General features: G+C 40.6%; 1 protein-coding gene across 1 annotated transcript in view; it reads left to right on the top strand.

Moving 5' to 3' along the window:
- Positions 1-17,298, top strand: part of ABHD2 (abhydrolase domain containing 2, acylglycerol lipase) — an 89,798-nt gene that overhangs the window by 36,652 nt on the left and 35,848 nt on the right. The window contains exons 4-5 of the mRNA XM_006192568.3: positions 10,947-11,122; positions 14,231-14,398. Of these exons, the coding sequence (XP_006192630.1) occupies positions 10,947-11,122; positions 14,231-14,398 (344 nt within the window). The remainder of the gene's footprint in view (positions 1-10,946; positions 11,123-14,230; positions 14,399-17,298) is intronic.

Genomic DNA, 17,298 nt, shown 5'->3' with positions numbered 1-17,298 from the left:
GTGATACCAAGCCAATCAAGACTCTGTTTTTCTCATCTGTAAAATGGGGGTGATACAATCGCTCAGAAGTGTCGTGAAGATTCAATGAGAGGTGTGACCAGCCCAGTCCCTGACTCAGATTGGATGTTCAGAAACTTCCCCACTCTTGGAGAACCTTAAACCCCCTGTCTTAGTCAGCCTGGGCTGCTATAACAAAATACTGTCGACTGGGTTGTTTAAACAACAGATATTTATTTTTCATAGTTCCAGAGGTTGGAAAGTTCAAAATCAAGGTGCTTGCCGATTTGTTTCCTGGTGAGGGCCCTCTTCGTGGCCTGCAGATGGCCACTTTCTTAGTGTGCCCTTGTATGGCAGAGAGAGAGAGAAAGAGAAAGCTCTGGCCTCTCATCCTCCTCTAAGGACACTAATCCCATCATGGGAGCTCGACCCTCACAACCTTATCTAAACCTAAATACCTCCCAAAGGTCCCACCTCCAAAAAACATCACGTTGGGGGAGGGGGGAACATATGACACAAACATTCAGTCCTTAACACTCCCCATCATGTACTGGGTTAAATCGGTACTTCTTAGCCACGTGATCACATCTCCCCATAACATCATCCCATCCTGGCCTTCTGACCCCAATGCCCACTCCTCCTCTCTGTTGCAATAGTCGTCTGTGTATTCCTCATGTGCTCCCACCCCCAGGTTGTGAACCCTGCAAGGGCAGGCGCTGTGTCTTGCTAATCTCTGGATTCTATTGACAACATGTAAGAGCCAAAAGAAAACATACGCAGAGGCAGGCTCAGTCCTGATAATGTCTTTGGTTGGGTCCCAGATGCCAGCCACGTGCTCCTAGAGCCATTCCTGGTCCATGTGGTCACTCTCCAAACAAATCTCTTGGTTAGAGTAAAGGTCATCTCTCTTGTCAGTGGACAAATATTTTTCCTGAAATGGAAAAAAAAAATTTTTTTAACCTGAGGGTATGCTTTGAGCAGGGTGGAGGGCCTCTTGAGAAGGGCTTTCTCTGTGGAAGCTGAGGAGCCATCCTGAGCCCATGTCTCCCAAGAGTCCCAGCACCTGCCCTGAGCCCAGCCGGCGTCTCAGCTGAAGGCCAGCAGAGGACATCATCGGCCACTCAAAACCGAGCTTGTCAGGAGAGAAACTGGAGCAGCTGTGAGGCAACGCCCTGTGGGCCTGACCAGAGGGAGCTTTTCTCTTGGGAGGGCTTCCCGGGACGACGTAACCCCCCTGCTTTCTGCCCCTGTCACTGAGGTGTCCCTTCGGGCTTGGCTCTTTGCGGACATAGAGGGAAACCAAGGAGCAGGGTGTCAATTGACAGAGCCGCGCCTGTGGAGTGAGCCACCTGTGCTGAGAACAGAGGCAGGGCCTGTGCGCTCGTTGGGCTTCCCACAACAGATGCTGACATTCGGAAGTCACAAACTTCTTGAGGAGGCAGCCACTCATCTTGCCGGATGACCTTTTAAACTTCGAGAGTGAGTTCTAGGTGAATCCCAGAGGTGCTGTGGATGCCTAGGGGATTCCTGCAGGCAGATTGCTCTGTGCTGGGACTTCCTTCTTCTGCCCAGTGCCTGGAATTTAGGCAGGGGGTAAATTAAATTACTATTCTTTTCAAACATTACATGTTTAATTCTTACCCTGATCCTCTTTCTCATATTCAGTGGAGGTGCATCATATACAATTTAACTTGTACGGATTCAGCTCTTTACACCAAGAAAGGCACACACACCCACACACGTGCACATACACTCACTTCCTTGGTGCAGGCCCTCATTGCCTGTGAGCTGGGAGTCTCTCGTCCCCTCTGGCAGCCACGGCCTGTGTGCCTCTCCTGCAAGAGGGAGCGTCTTGCTGCACCTGGCATTTAAAGATTTGGGCTTTTTTTGTTTACAACACAGCCCTAACCTCGGGCCCCCAATGCCATCTGTGTTTAACGTAATCCCAACCATCTGCCTGGCCCTGAAAGAGAGATGCCTGGGCTCAACTTACCGAGAAACAGTATGTTCCTTCCCAAAGGGTGTTCAGGGGGTGATGTGACTATAGTTGATAGTTTGACCTTTTAACTTGAGGATCAAGCTATGGGTGAGACACGACCCCACCATGCTAACAGAATGACCCTGAGGAGGAGAGAGCAAAAGTTAAAACAGGAGAATGGGTCACTGTCAAATGACCCCTTGGCCATGACTGTTGTGCTGGCCAAAGCCCCAGAGCGCGGTTGGAGTGTTTGCCCTTTCTCCTGTTTATTGCCAGCGCCTGGCTTGAGAGTCCTAGTTCGGTGTTCTTCAACGAGCGGATTTGTATCGGGAGTAACTACCAGGGCTTTCCTTGTTGCTGAGAAGCCGCTGTTTGGCCATAGCCTTAAAAATGGACAACTCTGGAACACACACATGCTAAATTGACATTTTTAAAGCTAGAGGCTGGCTGTTGACTGCGTAAGATATGTTAAGCCTCATTTACAATGGTTCTATAGATAACTAATATTTTTAAAGGATGACTAATTGTGTCATAGGAGGCTCTGGAATGAAAGCATCTATTTGTCCTCATCAGGCCTATTTTAGCATCCAGATAAGCACTGGACGCAGTGGTCAAGGCCTCAGTTGAAGTCCTAACTCTGCCCTTGATTAGCAGAGGGACCATGGCCAAGCCTTTAACTCCCTGGACCTCAGGGTCCCCACAGTTAACAACAGCTGCCCATTTCACAAACTTGTTATCAAAGGCCAATGGAATCCTGTACAAAAAAGGACTTTGAAAAACTGTGAAGTGCTTTAGCTAAATAAAATGTTCTGCGTTCCAAGAAGGAGGTAGATAAATTCATGGTGCTGGAGCCATAACTAGTACCTCTAATACTCTTGATTGCCTTTGGTAAAGAGCTTGAGGGAACATCCTTAATGTGCCCAAAGTCACTAAGGGAGAGGCCCCAGGTTTCACTCCAGGTGATGTTCCTTTGCTCTAGTAAGAGTCCAGTGGCCTTTGCCTTCACATGTGTCTCATCCTTGCAGATAACTAAAGCCCGGTAACTCTTTCCTCGCATTCCCTTTTGCTCTGTGAAACCATGGGTCCTATCACTTCCTTGTTATGGAAGAGAGCAAGATTTCTCAGATGACATCCATGGATCTCCACAGCCCCTGTGTGGACCTTGCATTTGAGACTTTCTCTTCCACCCGGTTCCTTATTTTTTAGTTCATATCATCTCCTTTGCTGGCCCCAAGTCTTTTGTCTGGGTTGGGCTGGAAAGGAGGAGCATTCAGGAGTGGAGCTCTAGTTGGGTTCTAACCACCTGCATTCCCATTAGGAAGAGGCTTAGGAGAGGACATTTGGAATACAAATATTTTCATCAGAGTTATGCTAACATTAAAGAGTTTTAGAGAAATTATTTTCAGGAACAAATTGTATTGAGCCAATTTGATTCCATGATGATTTTAAAATATAATACAGTTAAATTTTATCTTCATCATGTTTGTTTTCTATTCAACTTTTACTACAAAGCATGGGATCAGTTTTTTGCCCATATTATATGTTACTGACCATAGCTGCTTCTCTAGAAAGTTCTCTTGTGGCTATTCTTCTCACCAAGACAAATTCTCTAGGTTAAGTTTTGCAAGTCTAAATGCTTGTGTGAAAACTGGATTCTTTTGTCAAAATTTAGACAGTACTAAATTATACCACATGCAGTTTTACCTGTTGCCAGTTTTATTCTAATTTGATTCTATCAGTAATAGCCGTTGTGAAATGAACAGGAGGCTATTAGTATGCATATGTTTATCAACTAGTTTATCTTTTAAATTGTGATTAATATTAGAGATAGAGACAGAAGTAGAGCTAAAGGGGAAGAAAGCCTAGAGTCAAAATGGCAGGGATGTTCAATATCATTAATCATTAGGGAAATGCAAATCAAACCACAAGGAGATGCCACTTCATACCCATGAGGACGGCTATAATAATTTTTTCTATGGAAAATAACAAGTGTTGGCAAGGATGTGGAGAAATTGGAACCCCTGTACATTGCTGGTGGGAATGTAATATGTTGCAGCTGCCATGGAAAACAGTTTGGAGGTTCCTCAAAATGTTAAGCATAGAATTACCAGAAGACCCAGAAATAACACTCCTTGGTATACACCCAAAAGAATTAAAAACAGGTATTCAATCAAAGACTGGTACATAAGTGTTCATATCAGCACCATTCTTAATAGCCACAAGGTGGAAGCAATCCAAGTGTCCATCAACAGATGAATGGTTAAGCAAAATGTGGTATATCCATGTAATGAAATACTATTCAGCCATAAAAAGGAATGAAGTACTGATATGTGCTACAACATGAATTAACCTCAAAAACATAATGCCTGGTGAGAAATAGCAAGACCAAAAGCAGATATTGTATGATTCCATTTACATGAAATATCCGGACTATGTAAGTCCTTAGAGACAGAAAGCAGATTAGTGGTTGCCAAGGGTGGGGGTGGGGGTGGGGGATGGGAGAGAATGGGGAGTGATTGCTTAACGCATGTAGGGTTTCCTTTTGGAGTGATGAAATGTTCTGAAACTAAATAAAGGTAATGATTGCACTATGTTGTGAATGTATTATATGCCACTGACTTGTTTACTTTAAAATGGTCATGTTATGTGAATTTTACCTCAAAAAGACAGCAGGGGTAAATTGATGGGTTGTGCAAAGTGTGCTATTTTAAGACCAGTAAAGACCAGGAGTTATAAAAACTCTACTTTCCTAGATGTCTCCTTTAGAGAAAAAAAACTTTTTTAATATAAAATTTGCATTTACAGAGATGGATATATGAGGAAAAAACACTAGGTAGCTTGTTTCTGATCTGCATTGTGTTATAGGTAAAGCAGATGCTTCAAAGTAGACACCTTTGAGAAGGATGTGAAATACTAAGAGTTGGGACCAGGTTTGGGGAACAGAGACAGAAAGAAAGAGGTGACTTTTAAAAGAACTAGAGGAAACTACATGGTTTGATGGGGCAGTGGGGTGTTAGGGGCACTGAAAAAGCCTCTTAAACTAAAGCCAAGTCCAGCTAAAAAGCTTGTAGGGGACATTTGTCACTTTCCTGCTGCCCAGCATCCATTCTTCTTCTCCAAGGACACACAGATTTCCTCTGGGGGAAGTTCTTCTCTCCGATGAATGTAGGTAGTGAATCAAGGTGTCCTGCCCACCTACTCTGAAATTCCTTTTTCTGGACACCTCATTCCTGGGACATTGACTCTTTCAAAGGGGTGATGCTGCAGACTGTGTAAAGGGCACATGCCTAGAGCAGCCCCCTGGTTTCCTTCCTGCCCCCTGCCCTCTTCAAGACTGGTTCTCCAGCCTCTTGTCCATTTGGTGAGCACTCCAGCATCCCTCTACAATAGTCCCTCCTTAAGTTAGTCAGAGTTGGGTTTTGTTGCTTTAACCAAAGCGTCCTGTTGGATACAAACTCAAAATGCCAAGGAGCAGCTGCTGATGGGCATTTGGTTCACTGGGAAGGACTTCCTGGGAGTCATGGTGGGAGCTTAATCTCAGACAACGTATCCTAAACACCTACTGTGTGCCAAGCCCTCGGCTGATTTGGTAGAGAGGTACTGGGGAAAATCAAAGGGAGTAACAGCTAAGCCAGCGTTTAAAAGCTATAAAGTGATTTGATCTACAACCAAGGGACCCAAGTCCCATAAGGAAGAATTGGTCGCCCACAGATTTAGGGCAAAGATGAGCATTAGTCAGCTTTTTTTCCAATTCTCTTTTAAATAGCCCAGCAACCATCTGTCTTTGCTCATGTGAACTCCATCTGCCCAAAGGCAGTGTGTACATATTTCTGTGTGTATAAGGAGGGGTGTGGGTGGGGAGGAGGTGCAGATTTTCCCTTGTGTTCTTTCCCATTGGGCAGTTCTGTTAGTAGAGCCAGAGGTTGATCATAAATAGGTTCAGAAGATAAAGACATGCTGGCCTCTGTATTTTGTTGTGGTCTTCTAGCTTCTTTCTTAGTAACGAGCATTTATTAACCATGGACCACAGCACAACACTGGACAAAATACCATCTAGATAAGAAGTAGAAGACATCACTTCTGCTTTCTGGGAGTTAGGAGTAAAACATGGCCAGATGCTAACTCTAAGAATAGCTTTAAAAATGTAGAAATGCAGGCAAATTAGCGTGGTAAAAACTGCGTATTGAAGCATGAAGCAATTTTACTGTCAGACATAAGTAATTGAATAATGGAGAGATACACCATGTTTCTGAATAGGACAAGTCAAAATTGTAAAAATGTCAGTTCTTCCCAAAGTAGTATATAAGTTTGGTGTATTTTCAATTTAAAAAACCCCAAATTTTCATAAAACAAGCTCATCATATAGTTCATTTGAAAAATAAAATGCCAAAAGTCTGCCAACAAAAATTTTGGAAAAGTAGAGTGAAGTGAGCCTTTACTGTCAACTCTCGAAATAGTCCATAAAGCCATGTTAATTAAAGTGGTGCCGTATTGGCACAAGAACAGACCAAGAAATCAGTGAACCAGAACAGAAAATGTAGAAACAAATCCAAATATTTAGTTGAGAACTTGGTATATATTTAAAATAGCAATTGAAATCAGTAGGGAAAGGATGGGCCATTTATGGTATAAGGACAATTAGCTGCCCAGAAAAAATGAATTAGATCTCTACTTCGCATCATTTACAAAAATAAGTGGATTTAAGGGTAATACATTTTTAAAAGCTATAGGAATAATGGAACGAAATATTGGAGAATATGTTTATAATTGGGTGTTGCAATAGCTCTTTTTATTTTTTTAAGTTTTAAAATATTTTTTATTATTAAACGTTACAAACGCCAAAAATGTGATATGAACACCTATGTGAACATCTTCTAATGTTATCAGATCTTATATTTAGCCATAATTGTCTCATATTTTCATTTAAATTATAAGATGTTACAGATACATTTGAAGCCCCTGGTATACCAATCTACAAACTCACTAGCCTCCCTTACTCCACAGAATAACCACTAACCTGAATTTTGATGTTCATCATTCACTTTCATATTTTTACTATTTTACTATATATATAGTAAATAATATATAACATATATTTATATAATGTTTTAAAAATCTCATGGACATGATAACTTATCTACCCTTTGGAACAGCTCCTTTTAAAACCAAATGTAAAACACAAAGGTTTTAACAGAAAAAAACTAACAAATTTAACCACAAAATATAAAAGTTATATAAAAGATAAATTTAAAATACACAATAGACTGGGAGAAAACCTTTCCAAAATATAATATATAAAGACAATATAGGAGTGATAAAAATAAAAACGGAAAAAGAAAAACATAATAGAAAAATGCACAAAGGCTATGAACAGAAAATTCACAGAAAAGAAATACAAATTACTAATAAACATATGTATCAGGGAAATGCAAATTCAGATAAGAAACTTTTTTTTTAACATAGGTTGGACAAACCTTAAGAAACAGAAATTGAAATGAAATATTCATTCTTTGCCTATCAAAGTGGCCAAAACTGTAAAAGATTGAAAACACCAATGATTGATGAGAATGAGGAAGACAGGTACTTCACTACATGATTGGTGGGAATGTAAATTAGTCCCTTTTTTGTGGGAGGCAGTTTGGTGATACTATAAAATTTAGAATGCATGTAGTTCTAGATTTTATTTCTCAACCTCTAGGGCCCCTTCCATATTTCCCCTCATTACTGGGTAATCAAGACCCAGCTTCTTTATAACAAAGCACCAGGCTTCCGAGTAGGTACAGGCAGAAGCCGCCAGACCTCAGAAGGGCCAGATCTGCACAGCAGTCCTCCCACCATGTTCTACCAGCCCAGATAAGTCGCAGGCCAGCCTAGACTCATGGCGGGTGGAGAGGTGTCTACCTCCTGATGGGAAGAATTGTTTGCAGGGACAGGAATAGGTGGAATTATTTGCAGCTGTATTTTCAGACAAACTACTGCATAGGTAGAGTAAAACATATCCCTCTGTGTACCGTTTCAGCAGCATCTCTTAATTGTTCCCACATTTATATAAATTTGAAAATATTCTATTGTTTTGCTCTGTATTTCTTCCCTGACCTAAACCACGTGACTAGGCACCTATTCTGGTTTTTTTGTTTGTTTCTTAATGTTTCTCTTGAGATCTGTGGATAAGTTATGTAAACAAACAAAAACAGTAAAACTCCATGACAATAAATATGCTATGCGAAAACTCAATTTTATAAGCCCCAGTGTTGTGTTATTGCGAAGTTAATTAAAAACCGTGTTTTATCAGTAGGTGGTATCGTCATAAAAAATTATACATTGTCAAACTTCCACTGTGCACAGTTGACCTTACGCTGAATTAAGCAAGTCTCAAGTGATCCTGAGGTAGTCGCTTATTCATGCATGCACACACGCAACACACACACACACACACACACACACACTCACACAACTTGAGAATTTTATCCCAGCCCAGTCTGGGAATGGTGCTCAGTAGCCTGGAAAGAGAACAGTAGCCAAATACCAATCATGCCACAGCTGAATTCACATGACTATGGCGCATATGATATTTTAAGCATATTTTTGTCTTTTCAGATTTGTGAGTCTGTAGTCTGTTCAACAGCAAGCCCTCCCTACAAGCTGAGTGTGTGTTGAGTGCCCTGGGGATTGACACAAAGGATAATAAGCCTGGCTCCAGTGGGTGGCGGGGAGGAGTGTGCTTGAAAAGAGTGTATTTTAAAAATCAAGCCTCGTGGGTGTTCTGTGCAGGGTTCTTTGCCAGGGGCACAAAGAAGGGAAGCTCCCCCAAAAACCTGATTAGAAGTGACTCTTAAAACACATGTAGTAGCTGGGCAGGAGAAGAATTGAGTGTGGAAGGACAGGAGAAACAGCTTGAGCAAAGGTACTTGGGGTAAAATAGCTCAGTACAGAGGGGTGGGTATAGCTCAGTGGTATAGTGCATGTTTAGCATGCACAGGGTCCTGGGTTCAATCCCCAGTGCCTCCACCGGAGGGAGGGAAAAAATAGCCCAGTACATGATGTGCCTGTTTGGGGTGGAGGCAGCCAGGCTGGTGGTTCAGGTTTTTTGGAGCCTGGATAAGAAAGGTAAGCAGGCCCCAGGCTGTGGTGTGCCTCCTAGGCCAAGCCACTGAGACTCAAACAATGAGGGGGTGGAGGGGCAGGTTTGTGTGTTAATTATCCCTCCATTGGTGGGTGGAACAAGACTCAGTGAGAGGCCACTTGGTGGGGCAGTTGCCAAAATTCCCTTGAATCAGGAGCGTGGCCTCAGGATGAGCCCGTGTGTCATGATTCTGTGGGAAATCTGTGAATAGCCAAAAGGAAATTTTATTCTTTTATCATAGCTTCTAGAATTATACCATATTCTAAATCAGATCAGAAGATAGGCCGATGAGATTTAACCCATTCTTCTGACATTTTTAACATCAACATATTTCTATTTTTAATTTATGTTATGAACAAAATTTTCTTCAAGCTTTTCCTCCAGGAGCAATCAGAAGTTTGGTTTCTTGGATCACACCCCTCCCACTACATACAATTTATTGCCCAACTTGGTAGTCTGAAACCCTTTATAAATTCTGTTATCTAAATCTTGTTTAGTATTCAGTTGTCCAATTGACATTATTTTTACAAGCCTGCTTTTTATTATTGTCAAAATCCACTCATCTCTTATAAATGCCTTCGCCTGCTTTCCAAAGGCCATGGCCTCTGCACTGAGATTTGCACCTGTGGTGTTATGCTAGCAAGTGGTTTCCTGTCCTTAGATCTTAAAATATTCTTCCTTCTTCCTCCCTGCCCTCAAAGAGGAAGCTTGTCTGGGAACTGGCTTGCTTAAGATGATAATCTCCCTTCTCTTAAATTTGTAGATTTAATGAATTATGATTAAAAAAAAAGAGTAAATCTGGTTCAATTTAAGAAGAGCTTCTAGGATCATCTGGTCTGACAGAAATGATAGGCACAAATCACTGTGATATGATGCAGAGATGAAGGATTGATGTCATTACCATTTTATATTAGTATGTCTCTCATTTATATAGAACACAAATCCTAGTCAATCATCAAGCTTGGGCTCAAAGCCAAGGAAGAGAAACCAACAGCACTTTCAGTAAATGGGATCATCTTGCACTGTGGTTGTGAACTATAATCATTTTTTTTTATTTAACTATAATCATTTCTTAATTGTAACTTGGAGCACCTTGTTTTCCCAGTAAATAAGTAGTTTATGATCTCTGCACTTCCTACCAAGGCCCAGAGTCACTCTGTTTTCACAAAGGACAGTTGTTAAGGTAGTGTCATGCCTTGCTTATGCTAACAAGCCTTTATCCTCATTAATCCAACAAATATTTATATTGCTCTTCCCTTCCAGCACATTCTCCAGAGCGTACAGTGCCCTCCATCCCTGACACACACATGCACAGGGCACTCAACAGACTCTTAGAAGGGTTTGCAGCCTTTCCCAGTTTAACAGAAGCAGCAAGTTTGATTAATGGAGTAACCCCTGCAGCTGTGGTCCGCCTTGTGTGGGGAAGGCAGAGAAGTGAGCATTTAATGCGCGTAGGCGCCATGCTAGCTATTTTATATACATTAGCTCATTTGATAATGAGGCTAACTCTGTCAAATAACATGTGTTCAAAACGTATTACTTGCTAGCTTTCTATTCTGCATTATGGAAATAACCCGCGTTGAATTAATTAACACCTAAATTTGAAATCCTGTCTATTTAAGCGTGTCCTGGTTGATTTGTAAAGCTAATCTGATGCAAAAATGTGGAAAGGGGATTAGTTGTGGCATGGATGTAAGGTTTAAGAAAAAAAAATCACATATTTGTGCTTAGTGTACAGAATTTATCAAGGGAAAACTTAATAGGTTGAAAGACTTTTGCTGAAAGCTTTCTTTAGAGCATTATTCAAGGATTATGGGGAAATTGACCTCTCCTCTCCTTTTTTCTTAGATACATTCCACCGTTGATCTGGGGGAAAAGTGGACACATCCAAACAGCTTTGTATGGGAAGATGGGAAGGGTGAGGTCACCACACCCATATGGGCACCGGAAGTTCATCACCATGTCTGATGGAGCCACTTCGACCTTTGACCTCTTCGAGCCCTTGGCTGAGCACTGTGTGGGAGGTGAGCTAGCCTAGGTCATATGATTGAGCCATCACTCGGGATGGGCACTAATCATTGAGGGAGCTGGTGTAAATGCTTGGGGCGGGTAGGAAGTCTGCTGAGGGTCTGCATCACTTAGGAGTAACGAGCAAGAACTGGCTCCTGTGTGTGCTTGCCGGGCACTGTGCAGGGTTCTTCAGAAAGCATTGTCGAATAGTTTTTAAATCCTCTCGTGAAATACAGAAGCTTGGATGTATGAACTTGGAGCCCAGGTTCCGCAGGACCAGGCCTCTTGTTTGATGACAGCAGCAGAAGCTAGACTATTGTATGTGCTTTGTATATACTATTATCTCATTTAGTCATCACAGTAGCCAGTGCCTTATTCTCCTTATTTTACTGATGAGGAAACTGAGACTTAGAGATGCAATGTAGGCTGGTCTTGTTTGCTGGGTAACAGCAGACGACAAAGACTCTCGAAATACCCTCTGCTTAGGTTTCTAGGGATCTGGAACACCTATTTCTCAGAAATAGCCACAATTTCTGTTGCTGATGGAACTCAGATTGCTCTGTCCAACTTGCACAATAAACATTCATAAAAAGCTTTACAATGAGGACTTTGAGGGAATGGAATTAGATGACAGCATCCTTTAAGTGCTGTTCCAACCAGAAGAGAATGTATCTCTTGAGTTCTATAGTACTCAAAACACCTAGTTTTTTATAGGAGCTCAGTAAATATTTAAGAGTAAATTCCTGTAAACATATTACAACTCTCAGTTATTTAAAGCACTTAGAACTGCTGAGTAGCTGGTGACAACTCAGCTTATGTTCCCTCTGTCTGGAATGCTTGTCCCAGAACTTCACGTGACTGCCTCCTTATCACTTAGCTCTCAGCTCCAGTGCCCCCTCCTCAGAGGGATGATCCCAGATTCCTCTAACTAGTGTTTCCTTTCTGGGAAATCCATCATGCCTTCCTGCTCTAGTTCTTCACAGTACCTGCCACTCTCTAAACTTATCTGTGTAGTTGTTTATTATCTGTCTGGGGATAAGAATCCCCAGAGTCCAATAAACAGTCACAGAAGGAATGAATAAATGAATAGATTAGGAGTTCACATTGTGTTTATAAGTCTGGTAGCTGATCTTTCAAATATTTATTTCTCTACCATACCCAGTGAAACGTTTTTTTCCCTTGTTTCTAACGCTCTGACTCCTTCTACTGCTAAAGCACAAAACTTAATTTAACCAGTCTGCTCCTCCAGAACTGAGATGGAAAGTTGAAATGGGCGAAACTTTGATTCTTTTTTGTACTCATCCTTGTCTTTCTAGCACCCCTGTCCCCAGAAAGGATTGATGGAGGTGGTTCTAGAAGACAGTATTTGCTTCCAAGAAATGCTCTAAGAAAAGCAGCCTTTTTCCCTTTTTATGACTTTTTTCTGACTACAAAAGGAATAAATACTTGCTGTAGAAAATGCAGATAAGAGAGAAACATTTAAGAAAGAAAATAAGAAAAGAAAGAAAGAAAATAAGAATCATCTGTAATTCCACACCCAGCATACCATTGTTAACATTTTGTTTGATTTACTTGGCAATTCTACACCAAGTCTTTCCAAAATTTAAATTATTATGCATTACATTTTCCCATATCTATTAAAAGTCTAGAAGTCTTCAATAACAAATGTTTAATGATTGCTTAATATTCTACAATGTGGTCATACCATAATTTAATCATTCTGGGTTTGGACATTTAGCCTGCTTGTAATTGTGTTATTCTTAAATAATTGCTTGGTAAGTATCCTTAATCATAAAATTTAAGGCAGGATTCCAAGAATTAGAATTACAAGGTCAAGGTTTATAGAAATTTTAAAGTTCTGTATGTATATTACATAAGAATGTTTAAATTTTTTTTATCTTAACTTTTGGAAGGAAAATTTATGATTAGATTTAATAACCTAAACACCACTACTTTTCTTTTAAAGAAAAATACATATTCATATTTTCAAGTAAGTAAGCAATACGCATGATAGAAAATTCAAAAGGTACTAAAGGACGTCCAGTGAGAATATAAGTCTCTCTCCCACCCTTATTCCCCAGTGGTACCCACTGTTAGGATTGTTGTGTATGATTCCAGAGCTAGTGGATGCATTTATAAACATAGATGTCTTTTCCCCCCGACACAATCAGTAGCATATCATAACCTTTTTCTGCACCTTGTTTTTTTCTACTTAATACATATTGGAGAGCTTGCTGTATCAGTGTATACAAAGATGTCACATTATTTTTTAAGTATTTTATTTATTTTTTGTTTTTAATATTTCAATTAATTTATTTTCTGTTTTTAATATTTTTAAATTTGTTTTTGTTTGGGGGGGGTAATTAGGTTTCTTTATTTACTTATTTATTTTAATTGAGGTACTGGGGATTGAACCCAGTACCTGGTGCATGCTAAGCATACACTCCACCACTGAGCCATACCTTCCCCCAAGATGTCTCATTATTTTTAAGGGCTACGTAATATTTCATCATTTGGATATGCAATAATTTACTTATCAAGACCCCTATTTCTGGACATTTAGGTTATGGCCAATCTTTTGCCTTTGCAATCTGTACTGTACATACATTGTTTTGCATATGTACAGTGTACCTATAGGGTAAATACCTGAAAGTAAAACTGCTGGATCAAAGAGATCTTTGCAAACACTGCTTTTTATTTTTCTATTCATTCATTCATTCATACAGAACTTCATATAGAAATTAAGACCAATGTTCAGAAACATATAGCACTTTGACAGGGTGATTTTATATCTGTTGAAGCTAATAATAAAAAATTGAGATTTGTAATTATTATTTCATTTTTCTAGTAATTAATTTTTATTGTATTTTTCAAAAGTGTCTGTCCACAGTGGATTGGAACTTTTAAAAACTGACCCGCTGACCCTTCACCATAAATTGTTTGAGAAGCACTGATACAGACAGTTCCAGCTAGAAGGGAAAGATATTCTTTCCCAGAGAATTGAGTGAAAGGGTCTTGTTAAATTCTCTCCTACTGCTTTCTAAGCCAGTGAAGTATAATTGTGTTCATTTACCATGTCACTGTTTATTGGCTATCTCAGAATCTCTTTCTCCACCCTGTAGATGACATCACCATGGTCATCTGCCCTGGAATTGCCAATCACAGCGAGAAGCAGTACATCCGCACCTTTGTCGACTATGCCCAGAAAAACGGCTATCGGTGTGCTGTGCTGAACCACCTGGGTGCCTTGCCCAACATTGAACTGACTTCGCCACGCATGTTCACCTACGGTAAGCTTGGGGCATGGCCCTGTGGAGGAGCCCTCATTTCTGTTCCCACTGCAGGAGTGCTGCTACTTCTGCTTCTGCCTTACTTTTCTAAGTTTAGAATATATGCCCATCTACAGGAGATGGCAGGGCACCCAATTATAATAGCAGCCAACTTGTACTGGGCATTTGTGAAGCCATGCCTCACATCAGCCTTTCAGACGGGCAGTGGGACCACTCCATCTTCTCCCATAGAGGCAGAAACTGAGAGAGGCAAAAACTGAAGCTCTAAGGGGAAGGTCTTACCCAAGGTCCCCTGCTGGTTAGTTAATGCCCTTGTCCCCTGTGCCCTCCTGACGCTCAGGACTCTTGGGACTGGAAGGCAAATGTTGTGATGAGGCACATGGATGTCAGGGGAAGGAAATCTGGCACATTAACAACTCATTGGATTTCAAGTTCCTTGAGGACAAGAACTTGAGCTCATGTTTTGACAAATGCTTCTTACCTTTAATTGAAGTACTGTGTTAGCCAAGGCTCTGTGCTCTGGACCACTCACTCATTCTTGACTCTTATTTAGCTCTCCCTTCAGATTATATATACAAACATAAATAATAAACACTTAAAATATGTGTCTGTATGTGTACCAACATTTGGGATTTTTATAACCAAATCAATTATAGTGTGTTTTCATGGGAAACAACTGAAAATTATGTCTACATTCTCACCATAACTAATTTTCTATTTCTTTGTCCTTCCATTGTTTTATCTATGTGTGCATAGTTTTTATTTAGGTGCAGTCATAATGTGTATATCTATGGTAACTTAATTTAAATAACTTTGTATTCACTAACAGAGAGATGCAGAGTCATTACATTTAATCTTTTTTAAGAGCCATGTTGCCTTTAAGAGCTACGATTACCCTGTTGTAATTTATTTAACCATTCCTCTTTGTAGCCATTTAGATTATTTAAAGATTTTCAGTATTTTAAATAATGATGTGCTATAAATATCTTTTACAGGGAATTTTTTCATCTCTTTAATGACTTCTTGGGAGTAAATTTCCAGGAATAGAATTTCAGAGTTGGCATTTTTTATGCACATTTGTACTCATTGTCAGATTGTCCTCCAGTGAGGTTGTTCCAGTTTATGCTGCCGTTGGTGGAGTATAAGGGCAGGTAGGGAAGCATGAGCAGGGCACCTGCTCTGGGCCAGGCTGGGTGCTCCCCATCCCACTCCTCCTCTGTGTGTACTCCCACCTAAGACACCCGCTTTACAGACTCTGTTCTGTCCTAAGTTTGGTCAATGACCTGAAGATATAAGTGAAGATCCAGATTTACACATTTAAATAGTGAGTAGGTGGGGAACAGGTTTGGATCCAAAAGGCAAAAACAGGGAGAATCTAACAAAAATGAAAGCTATGGGGAACAATTATAAGGTCCTGAACTTGGATATACAAATCATCTGCACAAGTAGAGCATGGGAAGTCGTGGCTTGGCCGCAGGGCCTGGGATGGAAACTCGGGAATGTGAGCGAGCAGCACAATGTGCCAGCAACAAGAAATGCCAGCATTACTGTGTGCCCAACACAGCACCACTGTTTCACATGGACGTAATCCCTTCCATCATCACAGCAGCTTGTAAAATTGGGATGAAAAGACAGAAACAGAGAGGCTAGGTAACGTGGGCAGGGCATAGAGCCAGTACATGGAAGAGCCGAGACAAGAGCCTGGATCAGGCTGCCCTGGCCTCCAGAATCCTAGGAGAAGAGCTGGGTCTGTGTGGTCCAGGCTCCCGTGGAAGGAAGGGTTGGTTCTCCCAGGAAAAGGATTTGAGCCAGGTCCTCAAGGTGAGGAGAGGTTGGAGCTCATATACAGAGGGGAGTGGGCTGTGGGAGAAATAGCATTTACAGCTGCCTTTTAAGAGCATGGCCCATCTGGTCTGGGGAGAGGGCTATGAGTGAGGAAAGTTCATGGGGTGAGGCGAGTCCATCAAGGGCAAGCTCAATCCCCAAGTTTTTCATAGTAATTTGTTTCCTTTTTTATTGTTGTTACCATTTGTTTCATCACAATTTTAGAAGTAAATTCCTATAGCTTGTTATAGTTTAGTAGTTTTCCAAAAAGACAGGTGACCTAGTAGATACGGGTGATTTTTCTAGCTGTGCTATTTAGTTCTTTGGTTTATCTGTACGTCTTTTAACTGTTGAGGTGCATTATTTAACCTTGGGGTGATAAGATCAAACAAATGTGACCTTAGGTCAAAAATCCAGAACTCAGACAGTTTGTTGAAATCCAGACAAGAAAATATCCTTGGTAGCTTCAAGAGAAAGCATTAGTGCTTCCTTAAGTCTGTTGATGTGACTTTAGTTTAAAAAATGGGTTTTTAGAGAATGAAATTTTGTCATTTGCAGCATCATGGATGGACTTTGAAGGTATTGTGCCAAGTGAAATAAGTCAGACAGAGAAAGACAAATACTGTATGATATCATTCATATGTGGAATCTAAAAAATACAACAAACTAGTGGATATGACAAAAGAGAAGCAGACACAGATATAGAGAACAAACTAGTAATTACCAGTGGGGAGAGGGAAGGAGGGAGGGGTGATACAGCAGTAGGGGCTTAAGAGGTACAAACTATTAGGTATAAAATAAGCTACAAGGATATATTGTACAACATGGGGAATATAGCAAATGTAATAACTATAAATGGAGTATAACCTTTAAAAATTGTGAGTCACTGCATTGTACACCTATAACTTGTATAATATTATGTATCAACTATATTTCAATTTAAAAAATAAAAAAATTAAAGAATGGGTTTTTAATAAATGTTTCCAGGGACTGGTGAGTAAGGAGCAATCCTTCAACAAAGGTGGCCTGATACATTAGAGCAAAGCCCATGTTTGTCACTTTTGACTGGTAAACTG

Source organism: Camelus ferus, chromosome 27 (assembly GCF_009834535.1).
Source record: "Camelus ferus isolate YT-003-E chromosome 27, BCGSAC_Cfer_1.0, whole genome shotgun sequence".
In the NCBI taxonomy this organism is placed as follows: Eukaryota; Metazoa; Chordata; class Mammalia; order Artiodactyla; family Camelidae; genus Camelus; species Camelus ferus.
This window is presented reverse-complemented; position numbering and strand designations above follow the sequence as displayed.